At 38.3% G+C, this 20,372-nt stretch overlaps 1 protein-coding gene across 1 annotated transcript; it reads left to right on the plus strand.

Annotated features, from left to right (window-relative positions):
* Positions 1–228: 228 nt before the first annotated feature.
* Positions 229–15,699, plus strand: yipf3 (Yip1 domain family, member 3). The gene is made up of 9 exons (XM_079842907.1): positions 229–498; positions 2,452–2,661; positions 4,500–4,606; positions 4,701–4,746; positions 5,712–5,804; positions 5,920–6,051; positions 6,141–6,254; positions 8,717–8,840; positions 14,802–15,699. The coding sequence occupies exons 1-9, from the start codon at positions 427–429 to the stop codon at positions 14,936–14,938; spliced, it is 1,035 nt and encodes a 344-aa protein (XP_079699033.1). The 5' UTR covers positions 229–426; the 3' UTR covers positions 14,939–15,699.
* Positions 15,700–20,372: the final 4,673 nt, after the last annotated feature.

Here is a 20,372-nt window from a genome sequence, read left to right on the forward strand (position 1 = left end):
TAACAAAACAAAACTGCTATGGATGTACATATAAAATTATAAAATACAATACATATAAATATATGTATATATGGAACTTCCAAAAAGTCTGAAATGTATTAAAAATAAATAAAGGTTTTGTTTGTTTGTGCTCTACACATAATAGTAACTATATAGTTGTCGAATTCTTTCAGTACCACAGAAAAAAAATAAAAATGAAAATATTCCAAGACTAATCCGGAAGTTTTGGTCAGCGTTTAGAGGAAGCAGCGTCACAAATCCCGTCACGTGTTTGTCCCAGCGCTGTACAGCTGGCAAAACAATTCACACAGACCCTTTTAATATTAAACTACAATGAGCACCAGAATCAAATTATAGTTAGTAACGTCTCGATAGTCTAGCAGCTGAAGTTTCTGCTCATATTCTTGAACCCGTTTGTGCGAAACAATGTCGGCATCACAAGGAAGCAAAAACACGAACACGGAACCATGGGGAGGTTTTGATGACAACATTATCCAGGTAATTCAGCTCAGCTCAGCTTTAAACATCACATAACGAATAAAAACACGGGTTTTCTGTTAAACTAGCCATTTGCGTAGTCTGACCTCACCCTTGTGCTGGTGCTGTCTTTATCTCTGTTGTATCTTGCTCACTAGTAAACATATTCACGGACCAAAGGTGCTTGAAATATAATAAGCTAAACTGTGATGTAAATAATTCTGTACATATAGGTTTAGTATAAGTGGAGGATATAAATGATTGCCATGTTGTTGTTAATAACATGTTACATGCTAAGACACCATATTAGACCACATATTACCTTGCATATGTACAAATAAATAACCATGGTATTACTATTACCATTATACCATGTCCAAAAACAATATTATTGCAGTTAAGCATCCACAGGATTTTGCCACTCCTTTAATACTTTCTATATACAGTTGCAGTCAAAAGTTTGGAAACATTAAGATTTTTTATGTTGCTAAAAGTCTCACCAAGGCTGTATTTATTTGATCAGAAATACAGTAAAAACAATACTATTGTGAAATATTATTACAATTTAAAATAACTGTTTTCTGATTTGATATGTTTTAAATTGTAATATATTTATGTGATGCAAAGCTGAATTTTCAGCATCATTACTCCAGTCTTCAGTGTCTGATCCTTCATTAAATTTGATGATTTGATGCTCAAGAAACATTTATAATTATTATCACTGTTGAAAGCAGTTGTGTAAAGCATTTCTTTAGGATTTTTTGTTGAATAGAAAGTTCAAAAGAACAGTATTTATCTGAAATAGAAAGCTTTTGTAACATTGTACTACCGGTCAAAAGTTTTGGGTCGGTAAGAAATTGTTTTTGTGTTTTGGGGAAAGAACTTAAAGGGCATATTGCTGGTTAAATTTTAATATGCCCTTTAAAGAAATTAATAAATGTATTCAGCAAGGATGCATTACATTGATCAAATGACTGTATAGACATTTATAATTATATTTATAATGTTGCAAAAGCTTTATATTTCAGACAAATGCTGTTCTTTTCAACTTTCTATTTATGAAATAATCCTGGAAAAAAAAATTGTACACAACTGTTTTAAACATTAATAATAATAATACATGTTTCTTGAGCATCAAATCATCATATTAGAATGATTTATGAAGGATCATGTGACACTGAAGACTGGAATAATGATGCTGAAAATTCAGCTTTGCATCACAGGAATACATTACAGTTTACAGTATATTCAAATAGAAAACAGTTATTTTAAACTGTAAAAATATTTCACAATATTACTGTTTTTGCTGTATTTTGGATCAAATAAATGCAGACTTGGTGAGCAAAATAGTAGTTTCCAAACTTTTGACTGGTAGTGTGTGTGTGTATATATATATATATATATATATATATATATATATATATATATTCACACATACACACACACACATTTATATTTCAAATAAATGCTGTTCATTTTACCTTTCTATTCATCAGAGAATCCAGAAAAGCATCACGGTTTCCATAAAAACATTAAGCATGCAAAAATGATTTTCAACAATGATAAAAATAAGGACCATTATTAATAAGTGAGGACCAATTAAGCACAAAATCAGCATTTTACTATGATTTCTGAATGATCATGTGACTTTGAAGACTGGAGTAATGATGCTGAAAATTCAGCTTTGACATCACAGAAGTAAATTACATTTTAAATTATACTAAAACAGAAAACCGCTATTCTGAAGTGTAATAATATTTCTGTTATATTACTGTTGTTACTGTTTTTCTGATCAAATAAATACAGCCTTGGTGAGCTTAAGAAACTTATTTCAAAAACATTTAAAAATCCTAATGTTTCCAAACTTTTGGCCGGTAGTGCATTTGCAGTATTCAGAAGATAAACCTGTCCTTCATGCTGCATCACATTCTTTATCATATTTGAAATGGGAGTTTTTTCTTTGACTGACCCCAGGGCAGTGGCTCGGCAGTGGTAGACATGGAGAATATGGACGATACCTCTGGCTCCAGCTTTGAGGATATGGGGGAGATGCATCAGCGAATGAAGGAGGAGGAGGAGGTGACAGCCGAGGCAGAGGCTACGGAGGAGGACACCGGAGAATATGGAGAATTCCTCGGGATGAAGGGCCTGAAGGGGCAGTTGGGCAGACAGGTTGCCGATGAGGTGAGCCAGAGGGAGGGCCAGGAACTTGTTTGACATGTGAGGCCCTTTTTACACCTGCGATAAACAAGAGTTTTGCCTTCGTAGTGTAGATGCTCATGCGGTCGAATGTGTTCAAACAGCCACAAAAAAACATCTACTCTCCACCTACTGACCTAATGAGTAAACATTATGGGAAGTGCGCTAGCCAGACGAGATTTAAACTTTGTCGGCTGAAGACCCAAAGATGAAAAACGTACCAAGCACAATATTCTCTCACCATTCCTGATTTCTAACACACACTCACAGCGTTCGGCTGGTCTTACGGGTGTCAGAGCTGAAACGAAAGCTGCTGCTCTCTGAATCTTTGTTTTCTTTTTTTTCTGACACGTTCATATGTAAATTGCTTACACCGATCACTCATAACATTATGACCACTGACAGGTGAAGTGAATAACACTGATTATCTCTTCCTGTTAGTGGGTGGGATATATTAGGCAGCAAGTGAACAGACAAGGGCCAAATTGTGATGGCTAGACGACTGGGTCAGATCTCCAAAACTGCAGCTCCCGGTCTGCAGTGGTCAGTATCTATCAAAAGTGCTCCAAGGAAGTATCATCAAAAGTGGAGAACCGGCGAAAGGGTCATGGGCGGCCAAGGCTCATTGATTCACGTGGTGAGCGAAGGCTGGCCCGTGTGGTCCGATCAAACAGACGAGCTACTGTAGCTCAAATTGCTCAAGAAGTTAATGCTGGTTTTGATAGAAAGGTGTCAGAATACACAGTGCATCGCAGTTTGTTGTGTATGGGGCGGCAAAGCCGCAGATCAGTCAGGGTGCCCATGCTGACCCCTGTCCACCGCAGAAAGCACCAACAGTGGCACGTGAGCACCAGAACTGGACCACGGAGCAATGGAAGAAGGTGGCCTGGTCTGATGAATCACGTTTTCTTTTACATCCGGTGGATGGCCGGGTGTGTGTGCATCGCTTACCTGGGGAACACATGGCACCAGGATGCACTATGGGAAGAAGGCAAGCCGGCGGAGGCAGTGATGCTTTGGGAAATGTTCTGCTGGGAAACCTTGGGTCCTGCCATCCATGTGGATGTTACTTTGACACGTACCATCTACCTAAGCATTGTTGCAGACCATGTACACCCTTTCATCGAAACAGTATTCCCTGGTTGCTGTGGCTCTTTCAGCAGATAATGCGCCACCACAAAGCAAAAATGGTTCAGGAAGGGTTTGAGGAGCACAACAATGAGTTTGAGGTGTTGACTTGGCCTCCAAATTCCCCCGATCTCAATCCAATCGAGCGTCTGTGGGATGTGCTGAACATACTGATCAATACAAGTCTGATCCATGGAGGCTCCACTTACATGACTTAAAGGATCTGCTGCTAACATCTTGGTGCCAGATATCACAGCACACCTGGTGGAGTCCATGCCACGATGGGTCAGGGCTGTTTTAGGGTCAAAAGGGGGAGCAACACAATATTATGCCTAATTGGGGTATTTCGTCCATTAGATGGAAAGATCTGAAACAGCCCATACATTTACTCGCTCATTAAACCTCCCTTCGAAGAAATCAGGACAGAAGTGGTTAATAGTGGACAAAAGAGACCCAGGTGTCTCGCTCGTCAACTTGTGATCCAATCTGCCAAAACGCATCTGAATAGCAGGTGTAAACGGGGCCTGATTCACATGTGCATGAAATGAGCTAGAATATCTGAACTGCTCTTTTCCATTCAACAAATGTGGATAATTTATGCTAAACAAAACTGTTCCTGTCTAACTTCTCCTCATGGTTTTCTGTTGAGCTGTGTGTAGAAAAGATTGTTACTGATAGAGCTTGTATCTCCACAGGTATGGCAGGCAGGAAAGCGTCAGGCCTCAAAAGCGTTTAATCTCTACGCCAATATTGACATTCTCCGGCCGTACTTCGATGTGGAACCTATTCAAGTCAGGAACAGGTCAGACGCATGTCAAACATTCTAGCGCTTTCACAATATCTACAGCAGCTTCACCGTTGCTTCAGACTCAATGAACCAACTGCTTAATCCACAGGTTGGTCGAATCCTTGATCCCAGTCCGAATGATCAACTTTCCACAGGTAAGGCATTCGATCATTTTAGCCTTGAGCAATAAACGAAAGAACAGTGTTTCACAACCACTGAGAGGCCTGGAGAAAATTAGTCTATCTAAACAAAAAGTGCTATGCACAGGTTATTTAAAACAAAGATTAATATTATTAACCCAATAAAAACTACTGTATAATATTTGATATGCAAATTTCTAAGGCCTCTTTGATCATGATAAACATAATCAAAACTTTGCTGAAAAATCTACTGTTGTCTGATTGATAGTTTGATCATCCATACATAATGTTTTAGAAAACCCCTGTTAAAATGTGAGTATCAAATATGATCCATCAGGCTTAGACATTATTGGAGAATATAGGCCCGGTTTCACAGACAGGGCTTAGACTAAGCAAGGATTAGGCCTTAGTTCAATTAGGACATTTAAGTAACTTTTATAAACATGCCCAAGAAAAAAACATTACTGGTGTGCATCTTGAGACAAAACAATGCCACTGACATATTTTAAGATTTGTCAGTGCAAGATTCTTTCAGTTAAAATAGCTCAAACATGCATTTTAGTCTAGGATTAGTTTAAGCATTGTCTGTGAAACCGATAGAGTGACAACGGATTTTTTCCTCTTTGAATATGAGCTCCATATTCAGCAACAATATCATAGTATATGTGGTATAAAATGTAAAATATACTCAACAAAAAACATGTATTTAAACGTAAAAAATAAAATAAAGAGTTTATTAAATATATGTTTTAGTTTAAAGGTTCAATAAACTGTTTAAATTTTTAATTAAAATAGATTTTTCTGACTATTATTTCTTGTCAGGCTCAGGGTTAATTAACAATAATGTATTTACTTTTTAAAAAAGTCATTAGTTTTGAGCAGTTTAGAAAGCCAAAAGTGGGCCGAAACTGTGTAACTCACTCCCATTATGAGCTCTTTTTTGCTTCATTGGGTACTTTTTTTTTCTCTTCTATACCAAGAAAGTTGCAGGAGAGCTGTATGGGCCAATGATGCTGGTGTTCACACTGGTGGCTATTCTGCTGCATGGCATGAAGACGTCAGGAACCGTTATTGTAAGCAATGTACCATATGTTTGTCAGTGAGAAATTTCATCCAAAATGAAATTCCATGCAGGCTTTCTTCATCAGACGTCTCTCGTTCTTGCCTGGTGTTTGTTTGTTGAAACAGAGAGAGGGAACGCTGATGGGCACTGCCATTGGAACCTGTTTTGGATACTGGCTGGGAGTGTCCTCCTTCATCTATTTCATTGCTTACCTGTGCAACGCTCAGATTACCATGCTGCAGATGTTGTCTTTGCTAGTAAGTAGCTCACATTACCCTTGAGGAGAGTATATGATGTGCCAGTTCACACTGAGGCTGTTTAGTTTACGATGTGTCTTTGTTTTCAGGGTTATGGTCTCTTTGGCCACTGTGTGGTCCTTTTCATCACTTACAACGTCCACTTCCACTCGCTCTTCTACATTCTCTGGCTGGTGATTGGAGGACTCGCTACTATACGCATGGTAAAGCAAAGTGAACGAGGGCCAAATTTATGCATGTATAACTATAATACCCCTTTTCCACCAGCATGAACTGGGCGCTAGTTCAGAGCTAGTGCTAGTGCCGGTTCGACTGACGAGCCTTCTAAGAACCGGTTTGCCTTTACACGGGCTAGAGAGCCGTCACAGAGCCAGGTCTTACGTCACTGTATACGTCTCCTCTTTCTCCGCAACACTAGCGAGGCAGCGGGAAACACAAACACACCAGGCTTGTTTGAGATGCATTGGCGCTGCGCAGACCGTTCAGCATATGATATCAAAACACCGCATGAGCGATTTAACAGCATAAGGAGTCGTGTGCTCTCGTTGCACTTTGATGTCATACGGCGATCGGTCTGCATCTCGAACAAGCCTTCCATCAACAATGGCGAACGTTGCGTTACTATTGATGCTCATGGCTTTACGATCCTACATCTGCATCAAAACACAGGGAATCCAACACATTCGTGCAGCTCGCCGTAATTTGTATAGACGGAGATTACATTCGAGCCGCTATTAGCTCCATTAGCTGCTATTTTAAAAATGTCGGTCACAAGTTTGGTTTCATTTTGTTGGTCACGGTAACCCCGCCCCTGATGCAAGTGGTTCTTACTTCTAGACCAAACGGCAACCTCCCCCAGTTTCTCTTGAAGCCGATACGGAAGTGACTTAAACTGCAATTCATCGACTGGCCACTAGGGACAGGCTCCAGAAGGAGCAGAATCTCATTGAGCTCCATGTTAAAATGCTAAAACTTTACAGCAGACAAAAACATGTTTACAGTCTGGTACAAATTGTGGTTTTGTCTATACGACTAATTTTGCCCTTCATGATGACTGTGAGGGGGTGATTTTTTTTATAACTCATTCGTTTACATTATATAAAGCCTTAAAGTTCTGCATAATTAAGGGGGCGGCCACTTGAGTGACAGGTGGATTGCCGTTTATCTGCTGTCTGTTAGTCATCGCCTCAGCTCCACCCACGTCCCGCCTCTTTGCCCATTCTCTATTAGTAGTGGGAAGTTCGGATCATTTTACTGACAAAGCAAAATGAACAAATCTTTTTTCAAGTCATTTCGTTCATTTCAGCAGAATATAATTAAAATGTTACATGTTACATTTTCCAACACATTTAGTATTTTTGGAATAAAAAATAAACTATAAGCTAATGCAGCCATGGCCAAACTTTGAGAGAGAAATGATTAAATAATTGCTATAGCTTGCTTCAGGCTGTGAATGCAGTCTGTTCGTTCACTTCACCTCCCGATGCAAATCGTTCTTTCTTTTGTCACCGTGACAGCCTCATATGTAAATGAATACATGCGTCCGGAAACTGAAAAGATTAGTTCATCTCTCGAGTCTCGGGTCATTTGTTCATCAAGTCCCAGCCTCATAGACAACGCAATGCAGTCACCGGAAACAGAAAAGATTAGTTCATCTTTTGAGTCTTCTCGCTCGAGTCGTTCGTTCAAGCCCCTATAGGCTGAATGCAGAAACAGAAATTATTAGTTCATCTCTCGTGTCTCGTTCTTTTTTCACATGACCGCTTCCCGGTTCAGTGTCTCGCAACATGTATAGTCGAAATTACAGTCGTATTATTGACTGCACGTTGTAATATATTTATTATTATAAAATCATCAGAAGATATGTGCAATAAACATTTGTTATGCCTATCCATTCTGACCAACCCACTCTGTCCAGGCTTCATAGGAAAATAAATTATTATACTAGCTAAAAACTGAAATAAACAAACAAAAAAACTACGCACTTGTTTGTAAGGAAGGTTGTGAATTAACTCATTTCTGCATCCAACACGGCTGTCAACGAGACTCGAGAGATGAGCTGTTTCTGCATTCAGCCTATGGGGACTTGAACGAGCGAGAAGACTCGAGAGATGAACTAATCTTTTCTGTTTTCAGTGACTGCATAGCCTTGCCTATGAGGCTGGGACTTGATGAACGAATGACCCGAAACTCGAGAGATGAACTAATCTTTTCTGTTTCCTATACAGAACATATGGGAGGTTGCACATGCGCGGTCAACACAAAATGAACGAATCGCTCTCTGAGACAACCCGTTGTTCTCGAGTCATATTAAAGATTCGTTCAAAATGAACAAATCGTTCATGAACGACACATCACTATTTTCTGTTATCTGGGAGTGACGCGCTGCCTCGTCCCTACTTCACGCGTCAAAACTGCTCTTCAGAATCCTATGGGTGACGTCACGGACACTACGTCCATATTTTTTTACAGTCCATGTTCTAGACCAGCAATGTTTTGGTGCTTCTTAAGAACCACTTTTCCTGGTTCAGAGCTGGTGGGTGTCGAAAAACAAAGAACAGATTTGAAACTAGGCTCTGGCTCCAAACCAGCACTCAAACTGCCTTAGTGGAAAAGGGGTATAAGATGTGTAGTCACCTTCCTTGTGTTCGTGTCTTCCTGTCAGGTGGCTGTGCTCATCTCCCGAACTGTTGGTCAGACTCCTCGCCTCATCCTGTGCGGCACACTGTCTGCTCTTCACATGCTCTTTCTGCTCTACCTGCACTTTGCTTACCATAAGATGGTTGAAGGTAAGACACAAGTCTGAGAGGAAGTAGAGCTGGGCGATTTTATTTTTAACAATATATTTGAAAACCCTGAAAAACAAAAAAATTGTTAAAACAATAAGAACTAAACATAAAGAGGCACATTTTTCCTCACTGTTCACCATTAAATTTATACAAGGAAACCTTCTTTTTTTTAGTTTATTCATATGCACTAATATAGCAATATATTTTTCTATAAAAAAATTTGATACACATACAGAGACATCTAGCATTTCTGAGTGATGATGCAGAGGCTGAATCAAAGTTTTGAATCGAGTCAATGAAACAGGTTCAAACTAACCAAAATATCTTTATATTAATAATCTCATCATGGGTCACCAGACAAAGAAGAATCCTATAACTAGTTTAATGTTACAGTCTTTAGGAAATATTAATGTCCGAATAAAAGTTGCATTCAATTAATTGCAATATGACCTATTTATATCTACAGCAAAATCATAGTATATATACAATATATCATCATTGGGGCAAGAGCTGTTCTATACTGTATATGATTTAATGATATACATTGCAATTCATCAGAATTTCACCTTACGTTTTAGTCATATAAATATTATAAACTGCATAAAAATTGCATATTTGTTCTCAGTTTGAGGTGTTTTTGTTCCTGTTCAAGTATGAGCTTTATATTTTCACTGTATCATACTGTATGATCCATAAAAGCCTTATCTGGACTGTCGCTGAATTGCTAACTGAAGGTATATAAATGTATAAACCAAACTGATACACTTAATGAGTGTTTTATCCTTTTAGAGCAACAAAATAATGAAATAGGTTGTGCATGAGAATGTCTTTAAGGCCTTATTGTGACCGTTAGTAATTGAAATTCCCTCTTAAAGGGATAGTTCACCCAATAATGACAATTTTATGTTTATCTGCTTGCCCCCAGGGCATCCAAGATATAGGTAACTTTGTTTCTTCAGTAGAACACAAATGAAGATTTTTAACCCCAACCGTTGCAGTCTGTCAGTCGCATAATGCATGTCAATGGTAACAAAATCTATGAGAGTAAAAAAAAAAACTCCACAGACAAATCCAAATTAAACCCTGCAGCTTGTGACGACACATTGATGTCTTAAGACACGAAATTATGAGTTGTGCGAGAATCCGAACTGTATTTATATTATTTTTTACCTCAAATACACCACTATGTCCAACAGCGCACAATCACTTCCGGTAAGTGAGGTCAAACTACGATCTGGCGTAGAGATGCACGCGAGAGATCAGATTTGGCGTAGTTTGACCTCACTTACCGGAAGTGATGGCATATTTGTATATGTTACAAATATGTATATGTTATTTCAGTGTCAATTCAGTTCAGTTAGGTAGGCCTATGTGTGTAAAAGGTTCTCAGACATAAACACATTTGTTTAGCTTAACCTTTATAAATAATTTATGTACAATTTAATTCTAAAAAGAATTTTAATTTCATTCAAAAAATGTCACGTTGCACACAAACCATTGTTCAAAATAATAGCATTTATCTGAAATAAAAAGCTTTTGTAACATTATACACTAGCATTCAAAAGTTTGGGGTAGTAATAATTGTTTAGAAAGAAATTCAAGTAAGTAATACATTTATTCCGTTTAAATTGATCAAAAGTTACAGTAAAGATTTATAATGTTACAAAAGCTTTCGAAAAAAAAGAAATTCAACATTAGCCCTATTCGCACGGGATTAGTATTATCTGGGGACCTCGTGTGATTTAGAAATGACTCCCCCACATCTGAATTTTGCGTGGCGCATTCGCACGGGATAAGCAAGCCTGTGATTTTACTCTAATTTACTGACTTATCTCCCGGATATGATGTCAAGACTTGTAAATGTTTTTTCGTTATAGATATAGCTGTATGAAATTATAAACAGTTGTATCAATGTCATTTTGATTGTTTTATAGTAATCAAAATAATTTAGTTCAGTTAGAGCACAGACGCTACAATTAAAAACTGAACTGAGCAATATAATAACAATATACGGCGGAAGATTCAGTTTCATTTCATACCTAAATGTAAAAGCGCCCATTTAAGCGAGTTTGTCATTGTCCTGTTCTGTTTTTGTGTTTTTCATTAAGAATAATATTAAACAGACCATTCAAGCAATTTACTCCCAAATTGGTGCTCATTGTAAAGTGAAAGTATAATCCGCGCGGCCGCACGGTAATTCATAACGGTGCGGATTTTATGCAGCCTAGTGCCATTCTTTGTGAAAGATAAAGATAAAAATGCGCACAGGAAACAAAAACCTTGCAAAAATTATATATGATCCGCCTAATCCCAGCAGAGATGCCGATTCGCCAGGGACTAATATTATCACAGGACATCAGTGTTTGGCGAAATATGGTAGGTAATTTGCGGGGGATTTTTTACTTTACATATTACAGACAAGGCCGATTCGCACGGGATTAAGATCACAGACATTCTCTGCGATTATTACAAATCACCAAAGGTCCCCAGATAATACTAATCCCGTGCGAATAGGGCTATTGATGATAATAATCAGAAATGTTTCTTCGGCAGCAAATCACATCACAGGGTTCCCACGCTTCTTGAAAGTACTTGAAAGTTCTTGAATTTCAGACACATGGATTCAAGGCCTGGAAAGTACTTGAAAACAAACATAGGTCCTTGAAAGAGCTTGAATTAAGCATGAGCTATATTTTTTTTAGAGTAAACAAAACAAAAATTAGCCTGCACTGCCAAAGCCAGAACAAAACAGCGCTACGGGAGGGAAAAATGTTGCGTGAGCGGATGGATCATGATCGAATACAGACAGCTCTGCATAATGAGCACATAACGTGGGGCTTTTAGTGCCAGGGATGTGCAAATACAGTGATGTTTGGCTCAGTGTTGAGCTACATAAAAATTGGTTTATCAAAGTTCCAACGAATAACGCTTAATAAAGTAGTGTTTATAAGCGCAGCACTCCTTTTGTTTACAGAGGTTACCGGGGAAACCAGTATATTTCTGCTGTTCCATAAGCGCCATCTACTGTCAAAAGCCGTATTCGGATGGTAATTGTTTCTCGTTGGGTCATAAGGTATTGTCATCATTGTCAGGGGCTAGTCAGTGATTTTATTGCCGTCTGAATCCAGAATGTCAATGTTTTTCTCCCACCACCCGCATAAAAATCCCCGGCTGAATTACCCACTGTTTTTTGCCAAACACTTAGGTCGTGTGATGATTTAACTGCCGCCTGAATCCACATCTCTGAGTTTTCAAGAATATATCACTTCAGAATTCACTGTTTATATCCATTTGACCCCTGCAGAGCACCGTACGGTTGCGCTTCGCTGTAATTTGGATGCGTTTTAAAGATCTAGACTTTTATTACTGAAATGATGGCAAGTATTTACAAGAGCAATATATTTCATCACATCTCAAAAAATAAAAAGAAGAAAAGCATGTTAACATTTGAAATGGGCCGTTATTACGGCAGCAATTATATCTGTTAAATATAATATATGTGCAGGTCTTAAAAGCCTTCAAATTGATTTTTAAAAAGGTACATGGACAGGTGATTTAATAAATAATTTTGCATATTTTTAATGCCTAACAATTAACTTGTCCATATCTTTTCATTTAATTGGAAAATTCATGTTTACAATATTATCTCTACATTTTGATGTTTTAATTAAGTAATGATTTATAAAAAAGAAAACTAAAACTAGTGTGAAATAAATGTTAAAAGCAGGAATAAGAGCTCTGCAAACTGCATCTCCCGTTAAAATTCACTCGCACTTGTACACCAGCCTCTTTCCTCATTGGATTTTTAAAAAAGTCACATGCCCCTATAATTGTATTTTAGTTGTCAGTATATGCCTTAGCGTTGCTGCATTAATGATAGACACAGTACGTACTGTACGTAGGTATTTGATATACTGTCCCGATTGGCAGTAACACACCCACCTTTATCGTATTTATTGTGATTGATATAAAATAAAAGGTGCTTTAAAAAGTCCTGGAATCTGGTGTTCATGAAAGAGTGGGAACACTGACATCAGTTTATTATTCCCTCAGGTATTTCACATGTTTGCTGGTGTGGCTGGATGTTGGACTCATGAACAATAATCACGTTGTTTGCATTCGGCAAAACTGATTTGCCAAAATCAAAACGCGTACAGTGAAAGAAGGGATTTGCAGTTAGAGGGGAAAGTTAGCAGTTCACCCGTTTCAGCATGTTGAATCACCGTCGATGAGAGGGACCGCTCTGATTGGCTGTTCAGTTTCGCAAATGGGTCAGTGCATAAGTATAAAAGCGCAAGTGAAAAAAACGGAGAAAAGAGGTCAAGACAGCACAGAACAGAGGTCACATTAAGCGAATATTTTTTTAACATTAGCGGTGATGGAAAAAATCTGAAGACCGTCACACATTAAGGCCCCAATATACTTCAAGCTAACTTTCTGGAAACATTTGCTCCGGCTGGTAAACACCTTCATACGGAGCTCCTAAAGGGACATGGTGGTGGGAAAAATATGAGAAGGGATGAAAAATAATAAGTCAATGAAACTTTGTGTTTGTGTAACGGAGGCCAGCTAGTAGTTGCTGTGCGAGTAAACCTCACTCCTCTGATCTCAAGAGACGCTCTAGTGACTGACGTTAGAGGTTGCAGCCTTTAGCTTCCTTGTTAGAGCATCCGACTCTCATGCCGGCGGACCCGGGTTCGAGTCCCGCTTAGAGAGGGCAGGTTAGAACAGGAGGGTTCGCTCACAAAATCTTTTGAGCTCTTTGCGAGTGAATGCAAAATTTCCCGGGGGGACGCAGTCTAATAACTCAAGTCAGTATAGTGTCTAATTATTTACTTATGTGGCAAGTAGCCATGTAATAGAGGGTATGCATGTGACGTCACCGTCGACCGGAGTGGCAAAAAGACTGAGGCGGCATTGGGTTTTCGGGTGAATGCCACGAAAAACCAGGCCCGGTGCCATTGGGGGATCGGGGGGTTGGGGGGCTGCTGGTCAACTGCTGGTCTAGGATCTGTTTTCTTTGTAATAATAGCATAATATTAACGAAGAAGAGTTGGCAAAAGATCCAGTGCGTATCTGTATTTGCGCTCGTCAAATGATTCAATTTCCGATGTGTTTTTGCTCCGGTGAGTTATGTAGCCAATCACAGACATGTTTGTTGATTTCTTGAACGCAATGGCCAATCACAGGTGCTGAAGTTAGTATCAGCTTTTAGTGATTATAAAGGGAGCGCTCTTTGCACGTTGTCTAGTCGATATAAAAAAATTATCTATAATATATTGAGAATTTGAATAAAACTTTAGTTTTCCATTCTTGACAAGTGGCCACATACACGCTTCAATACATAGGCCCATCCGCATATAAACACAGGATTCGCTCTCAAAATTGTGATGACTGACAGGGATAAATATTTATGTGTAGAAAATCAGGCACATATAAATGTCAGGAAAACACGATTCCTGGCTGCATGTCAATATCCATGGATCACTGGATCTTTGGTAAGTTGTAAGGAACGATATATCGAGTTCAACCTTTAGTTTAAACGGATAACCGTTTGTTTTACTTGTGTTTTCCCATACTAACTCCAGTCATGCAGCAGCTCTTCTGCCGCTCCGGCGGGAAAGTGACATCAATGCATACCCTCTATAAGCGGTATAATGTATATCTAGCCAGTTGTTATTGCAAAATAAACCCCTTCAGGGTGATGCAAGACCCTCTGTTGGGTTTATATCGGGTTTGTACATTATCCTTTACTTGGTGCCTGATGATTACGCAGCACAGTACGCACATGCTTTTTAGTTTTTGTGGTGTGTTCAAGTGAAGCTTTTTTGTCCAGACACAGTCGACGCACGGCGACAATACAATCGCCGCTAGTTCTTTGACGTTGGCTTGGTGCGTCACGGTCAGGGCCTTTACAGAGCTTATTGCCTTTTTGTCATTGTTGTGTTTTCCTGTTTGCAGGTATTCTGGATACTTTGGAAGGACCCAACATTCCCCCCATCCAGAGAGTGGCCAGAGATGTTCCCGTTGTTGCGAATGCTGTTGTGAATGCAACCATCAAGACAATAGCTGCAATTGTACAGTCACAGTCACAGTGATCATATATTGGGCTTCTGGGTTGGTCACACAGTCCAGTGAGGCTGGTGTACATATATAGGGTCAGGGCAAAACAAAATCATGGGGCACCTTCGGTCTGAGCTCAGTTTGAATCTGTATATTGTTCCTGACGCTGTCAAGCAGGCCTAAAAGGATGCTTTTAGGTCAGGATGGCTTCACTACATTAATATGAGACAACAGTTTTGGCACACTATCCCAGTCACTGTATGCTTGTCTTTATCATTTCTGTTGCTAAGAGTTACCGTACCTATGACCTGCTAATATTAGAATGATTTGTGTGGATTCCTTAAGGATCCTGATACTAATAACTGAAATTATTCTTCAAAATGTTTTGTAAAACCCAGCTGGAGGTTTGCGCTCGTTGAGAGTGCACCGCTTGTCTCAATTACTGAGACGGTGAGTGGCATCACCCAACACTTCTGTTTTTAGATCTTGTTGCATAATTTCACAGTTGAAAAGGAAGTCTTCATCAAGATTAAAAGAAGCCTGTCTCGACCGGAAGGCAAAATGCGTTGCTACAGAAATGCAATTATATTTTATTTGAAGATGAGAAAGGTTATGGTGCATGCAGTCTTTTTTTCCAGATCCATATTTAACCAGCCATTGTGTTTCAGTGATTCCTGCTATTTAAAGCTCTGGTTGGGTGTGAGGGTTTTCTGTGCTCTCATTATGTTGTCTTTTACATGTGAGCTTATTTAAAGGGTTCTTTTAAAGAGAAAATAAAGAAACACTGTTGTCCTTGTTTGTGATCAGAGGCATCATGTTTAATACATTTCATGAATTTTCCTGTGCCAGTTTTATAAAAGCAATAAGGTACTAGAGGCTAGTGCTGTATCATGAATAAGTCACGGTTGAAGGCACTCCGCTTAGCTTTATTTATTGATTTTAAAGCTTATTTGTATGACCTTTGGACCTGAAATGGAACGCAGCTGAAAGAAAACAAAACTGCAGGTTTTTCGCAACTCGTGGAAAGAGAGCATGATCGCATACAGAAAGGCCATAAAAACTGCTAGATCTGCTTATTTCTCGACTCTATTAGAAGAAAACAAACACAACCCTAGGTATTTATTCGATACAGTAGCTAAATTAACCAAAAATAAATCTTCAACTTATGATGTTTGTAAACTTCTTTACATGTAAGATTGATAATATTAGAAAAAAAAATTACAACCATGCAGCCGTCTACTACAGTATCACATCAGACAGAGCATTGTAGTGTCACTGAGGAAAAATTACACTCATTCACTGCTATAGGAGAAGAAGAATTGGCTAAACTCTTTAAATCATCAAAATCAATAACATGTATGCTCGACCCTGTACCGACTTGGCCAGGGGTGTCCAAACTCGGTCCTGGAGGGCCACTGTCCTGCAGAGTTTAATTCCAACTTGCCTCAACACCTGTCTGGAAGTTTCTAGTATGCCTTGATTAGCTTGTACAGGTGTGCTTAATTGGGGTTGGAGCTAAACTCTGCAGGACAGTGGCCCACCAGGAGAAGGATAGGACACCCCTGGACAACGCTATTAAAAGAGATGCTACCAGAGGTCATAGATCCTCTTCTTAATATCATTAATTCATCTTTATCATTAGGATATGTTCCGAAAACCTTTAAATTGGCTATTATTAAACCACTTATTAAAAAAAAGCAACTTGATCCTACAGAATTAGTCAATTACAGGCCAATCTCAAATCTACCCTTTCTGTCAAAAATACTAGAAAAGGCAGTGTCTTCACAATTATGCTCCTTTATAGAAAGTGGTATAGTAAATGGTATCTGTGAGGATCTACGAGTTACAAATGATTTACTCTTATCATCTGATCGTGGTTGTAGCTCTCTATTATTGATACTCGATCTTAACGCTGTATTTGATACTATCGACCACAGCATTCTTTTGAATAGACTCGAAAATTATGTTGGCATTAGTGGAATTGCTTTGGCATGGTTTAAATCATACCTATGTGACCATTATCAGTTTGTGGCAGTAAATGAAGAGATGTCACACCGATCACAAGTTCAGTATGGAGTACCACAGGGCTCAGTGCTAGGACCGTTGCTCTTCACCCTGTACATGCTTCCACTGGGAGATATCATTAGGAAGCATGGTGTTAATTTTCATTGTTATGCTGACGATACTCAGCTCTATATTTCTTCACACCCTGAAGAAACTTACCAATTCATAAACGGAATACATAGCAAATTAAAAACAATTGGATGACTTGTAATTTCCTGCAACTTAATTCAGAAAAAAAAAAAATTTAATTATTGGACAAAAAAGCTCCACATGTAGTAACCTAGAATACGGTCTAACACTTGATGGCTGCTCTGTCAAGTCCTCGTCGTCAGTGAGGAACCTGGGTGTGCTCTTTGATACCAATCTCTCATTTGAAAGCCACATTTCTAGCATCTTTAAAACTGTATTCTACCATCTTAAAAAATATATCTAAATTACGGCACATGCTCTCAATGCAAAATGCTGAACAGTTAGTTCATGCGTTCATGACCTCAAGGTTAGATTATTGTAATGCTCTACTGGGTGGTTGCCCTGCTCGCTTAATAAACAAACTCCAGCTGGTCCAAAACGCAGCAGCTCGAGTTCTTACTAGAACCAGGAAGTATGACCATATTAGCCCAGTTCTGTCAACACTGCACTGGCTGCCTATTAAACATCGTATAAACTTTAAAGTCTTGCTTATTACTTACAAAAAGCACTAAATGGTCTGGCTCCCCAGTACTTGAGCAAGCTCTTAAAGGGTTATTTCACCAAAAATGAAAATAATGTAATTTATTACTCACCCTCATGCCGTTCCACACCCATAAGACCTCCGTTCATCTTCGGAACACAAATTAAGATATTTTTGTTTGTGAATTTGGGGGTGGCGCTATCAAGATTGGGGTGTGATCCTTTTGGGTAGTGTGATCCTTTTGGGTGTTTGTTTTGGTGATTTCAAATATCAACAGTGTTTCTCAAATATCGCTTACTGCACCTTTAACTCAGTCTTCTTGTAATCACATTATTCTTTGTAGAGCACATCTGATTGGTTCCTGCTGTATCAGTAGCCAATGAGCTGTCATGCTCAACCTTCAAATGCTTTGTTAGCATTTGCTGTAGTTGCAGCGCGATTTTAGAAACCCTCCACTTTTGCCAGCTCCACTTGTATTAACTGAAATCAAAAAGAATTCGATTAAATCTGACATTTTTGGTAACGTTACATGTCAAATTACACATAAAACGTGTGATTTCTAGTAAAATGTTAAACTTTGATAATCAAGTAGTCTAGCAGGAGAAATGGTTCCCATGTATCCGCTTGGCAGTTTTTTGTTACCTGTTTTTTGGGACCCTAATGGTTCCTTGTTAAGAATTTTTGACATTGCCGAGGTCAACTAATGTTCCATGGGGTTCAATACTTTTACTTTTACTTAATTACATTTTTTAAGAATTTTTTTTTACTTTTTACTCCTTACAATTTTATTTGGAGATCACTTCATTCTATTTTCCCTTGCTATTACCAAACCAAATGAATTGCGCTGATGCCCAATTTTATTTAAATGTTTAATTTAAATGTATTTATTCTGCCAATGAAATTAATTTTCACATTCCATGAAATTGATCAGACATGTTAATTGGTCCTTTGGGAGTGACGTCATGTCGCATCAATTACCACAATGCAGCACCTTGACCTGGGCTGCATTTCCCAAAACCGTAAGTCTAATTTGATCGTAGAGACCATTGGTGGCAATTGTTCTACGATCAACTTAAGCTTACGATGGATTTGGGAAACGCAGCCCTGGAAATTAGAGTGAGAGGCTTTTCAGCACTGCAAGTTAGCTTTTCAGCCCTAAAAGACGCTTGACACTCACAATTTTGAAAATCAGCTTCTGCTTAAAAGGATAATTCACCCAAAAATGAAAATGTGATGTTTATCTGCTTACATGTAGGTGTCTTTGTTTCTTCAGTAGAACACAAATTAAGATTTTTAACTCCAACCGTTGCAGTCTATCAGTTGTATAATGCATGTCAATGGTACATGAGTAAAAAAAACCTGCACAGACAAATCCATATTACTCTCCGCAGCTCGTGACGACACTGATGTCCTAAGACATGAAACGATCGGTTTGTGCTAGAAACCGAACAGCATTTATACAACCCCAAATCAGAAAAAGTTGGGACAGTATGGAAAACGCCAAAAAAAAAAAAAAAAAGGAGTGATTTCTAATTTTACTTTGACTTGTATTTCATTGCAGACAATATGAACACAAAATATTTCATGTTTTGTCTGGTCAACTTCATGTCATTTGTAAATATGCATCCTTTCCTGTCATTCAGACCTGCAACACATTTCAAAAAAAGTTGGGACAGGAGCAATTTAGGGCTAGTAATGAGGTAAAATGGTTAAATAATGATGTGATTTGAAACAGGTGATGTCAACAGGTGATTGTAATTATGATTTGGTACAAAAGCAGCATCCAAGAAAGGTCTAATCCTTTAGGAGCAAAGATGGGCCGAGGATCGCCAGTTTGCCAACAAATACGTGAGAAAATTATTGAAATGTTTAAAAGCAATGTTCCTCAAAGAAAGATAGGAAGAGATTTGGATATTTCACATTCAACAGTGCATAACATAATTAAAAGATTCAAGGAATCTGGAGGAATTTCAGTGCGTAAAGGACAAGGGCGCAAGCCTAAGCTGAACAACCGTGATCTCCGATCCCTCAGGCGGCACTGCATCAAAAATTGTCATTCATCTATAAGCGATATCACCACTCAGGACTAGGGCTGAACGATTTTGGAAAAAAATCTAATTGCGATTTTTTTAAACAATATTGCGATTGCGATTTAATATGCGATTATTTTTTAAACTCTTTATCTTCTGTATTATTCAACAACATCATTGTATAGTAATGGTGGAAATCTTTAATTGGTACCTCACAATCCAATTCCGATTCTGGGAGTCACGATCCGATTCCAAAACAATTCTTGAACTTTTTCCTTTTTAAGTTTTTAAGAAATTAATAAGATTAATATTAATAATTAATATGTTTTTTATTATGATATATGTAATTATAAGCTTTTTAAAATAACTACGCATTATAACATTTTAATTAAAACAATTGCATGTTAATAATTTTAAATATATAAACTAATATAGCTGCAAAACATAAAGTAGTAAATCATAAAGAGAAACAAAAAAACATATTACAAGCAATGAACAAAGAGTGCTTTCAGTATTTAAGAGTGTCTGAACTGTGAGTGATTTTTCTCTTTCTCAGCTTTACTGTTGTTTGATTATTAATCATGACATCATAGACAGCGGGAGACCTGCATTCACACTAATGCACAGATCTCTTTTGAAATAGAAGATGTTTTTGCCATGTCGGTTTAATTCATTAAACATTACTGATGGTGTTTACATTAATTT

Source organism: Gobio gobio (genome assembly GCF_949357685.1).
Source record: "Gobio gobio genome assembly, chromosome: 18".
Lineage (NCBI taxonomy): Eukaryota > Metazoa > Chordata > Actinopteri > Cypriniformes > Gobionidae > Gobio > Gobio gobio.

Coding starts and splice junctions, on each gene's coding strand:
- yipf3 (XM_079842907.1), top strand. CDS start 427: ATGTCGGCATCACAAGGAAGCAAAAACACGAACACGGAACCATGGGGA. Junction 5,805..5,919: donor AGACGTCAGGAACCGTTATT/GTAAGCAATGTA, acceptor TTGTTGAAACAG/AGAGAGGGAACGCTGATGGG. Junction 6,255..8,716: donor GACTCGCTACTATACGCATG/GTAAAGCAAAGT, acceptor TCTTCCTGTCAG/GTGGCTGTGCTCATCTCCCG.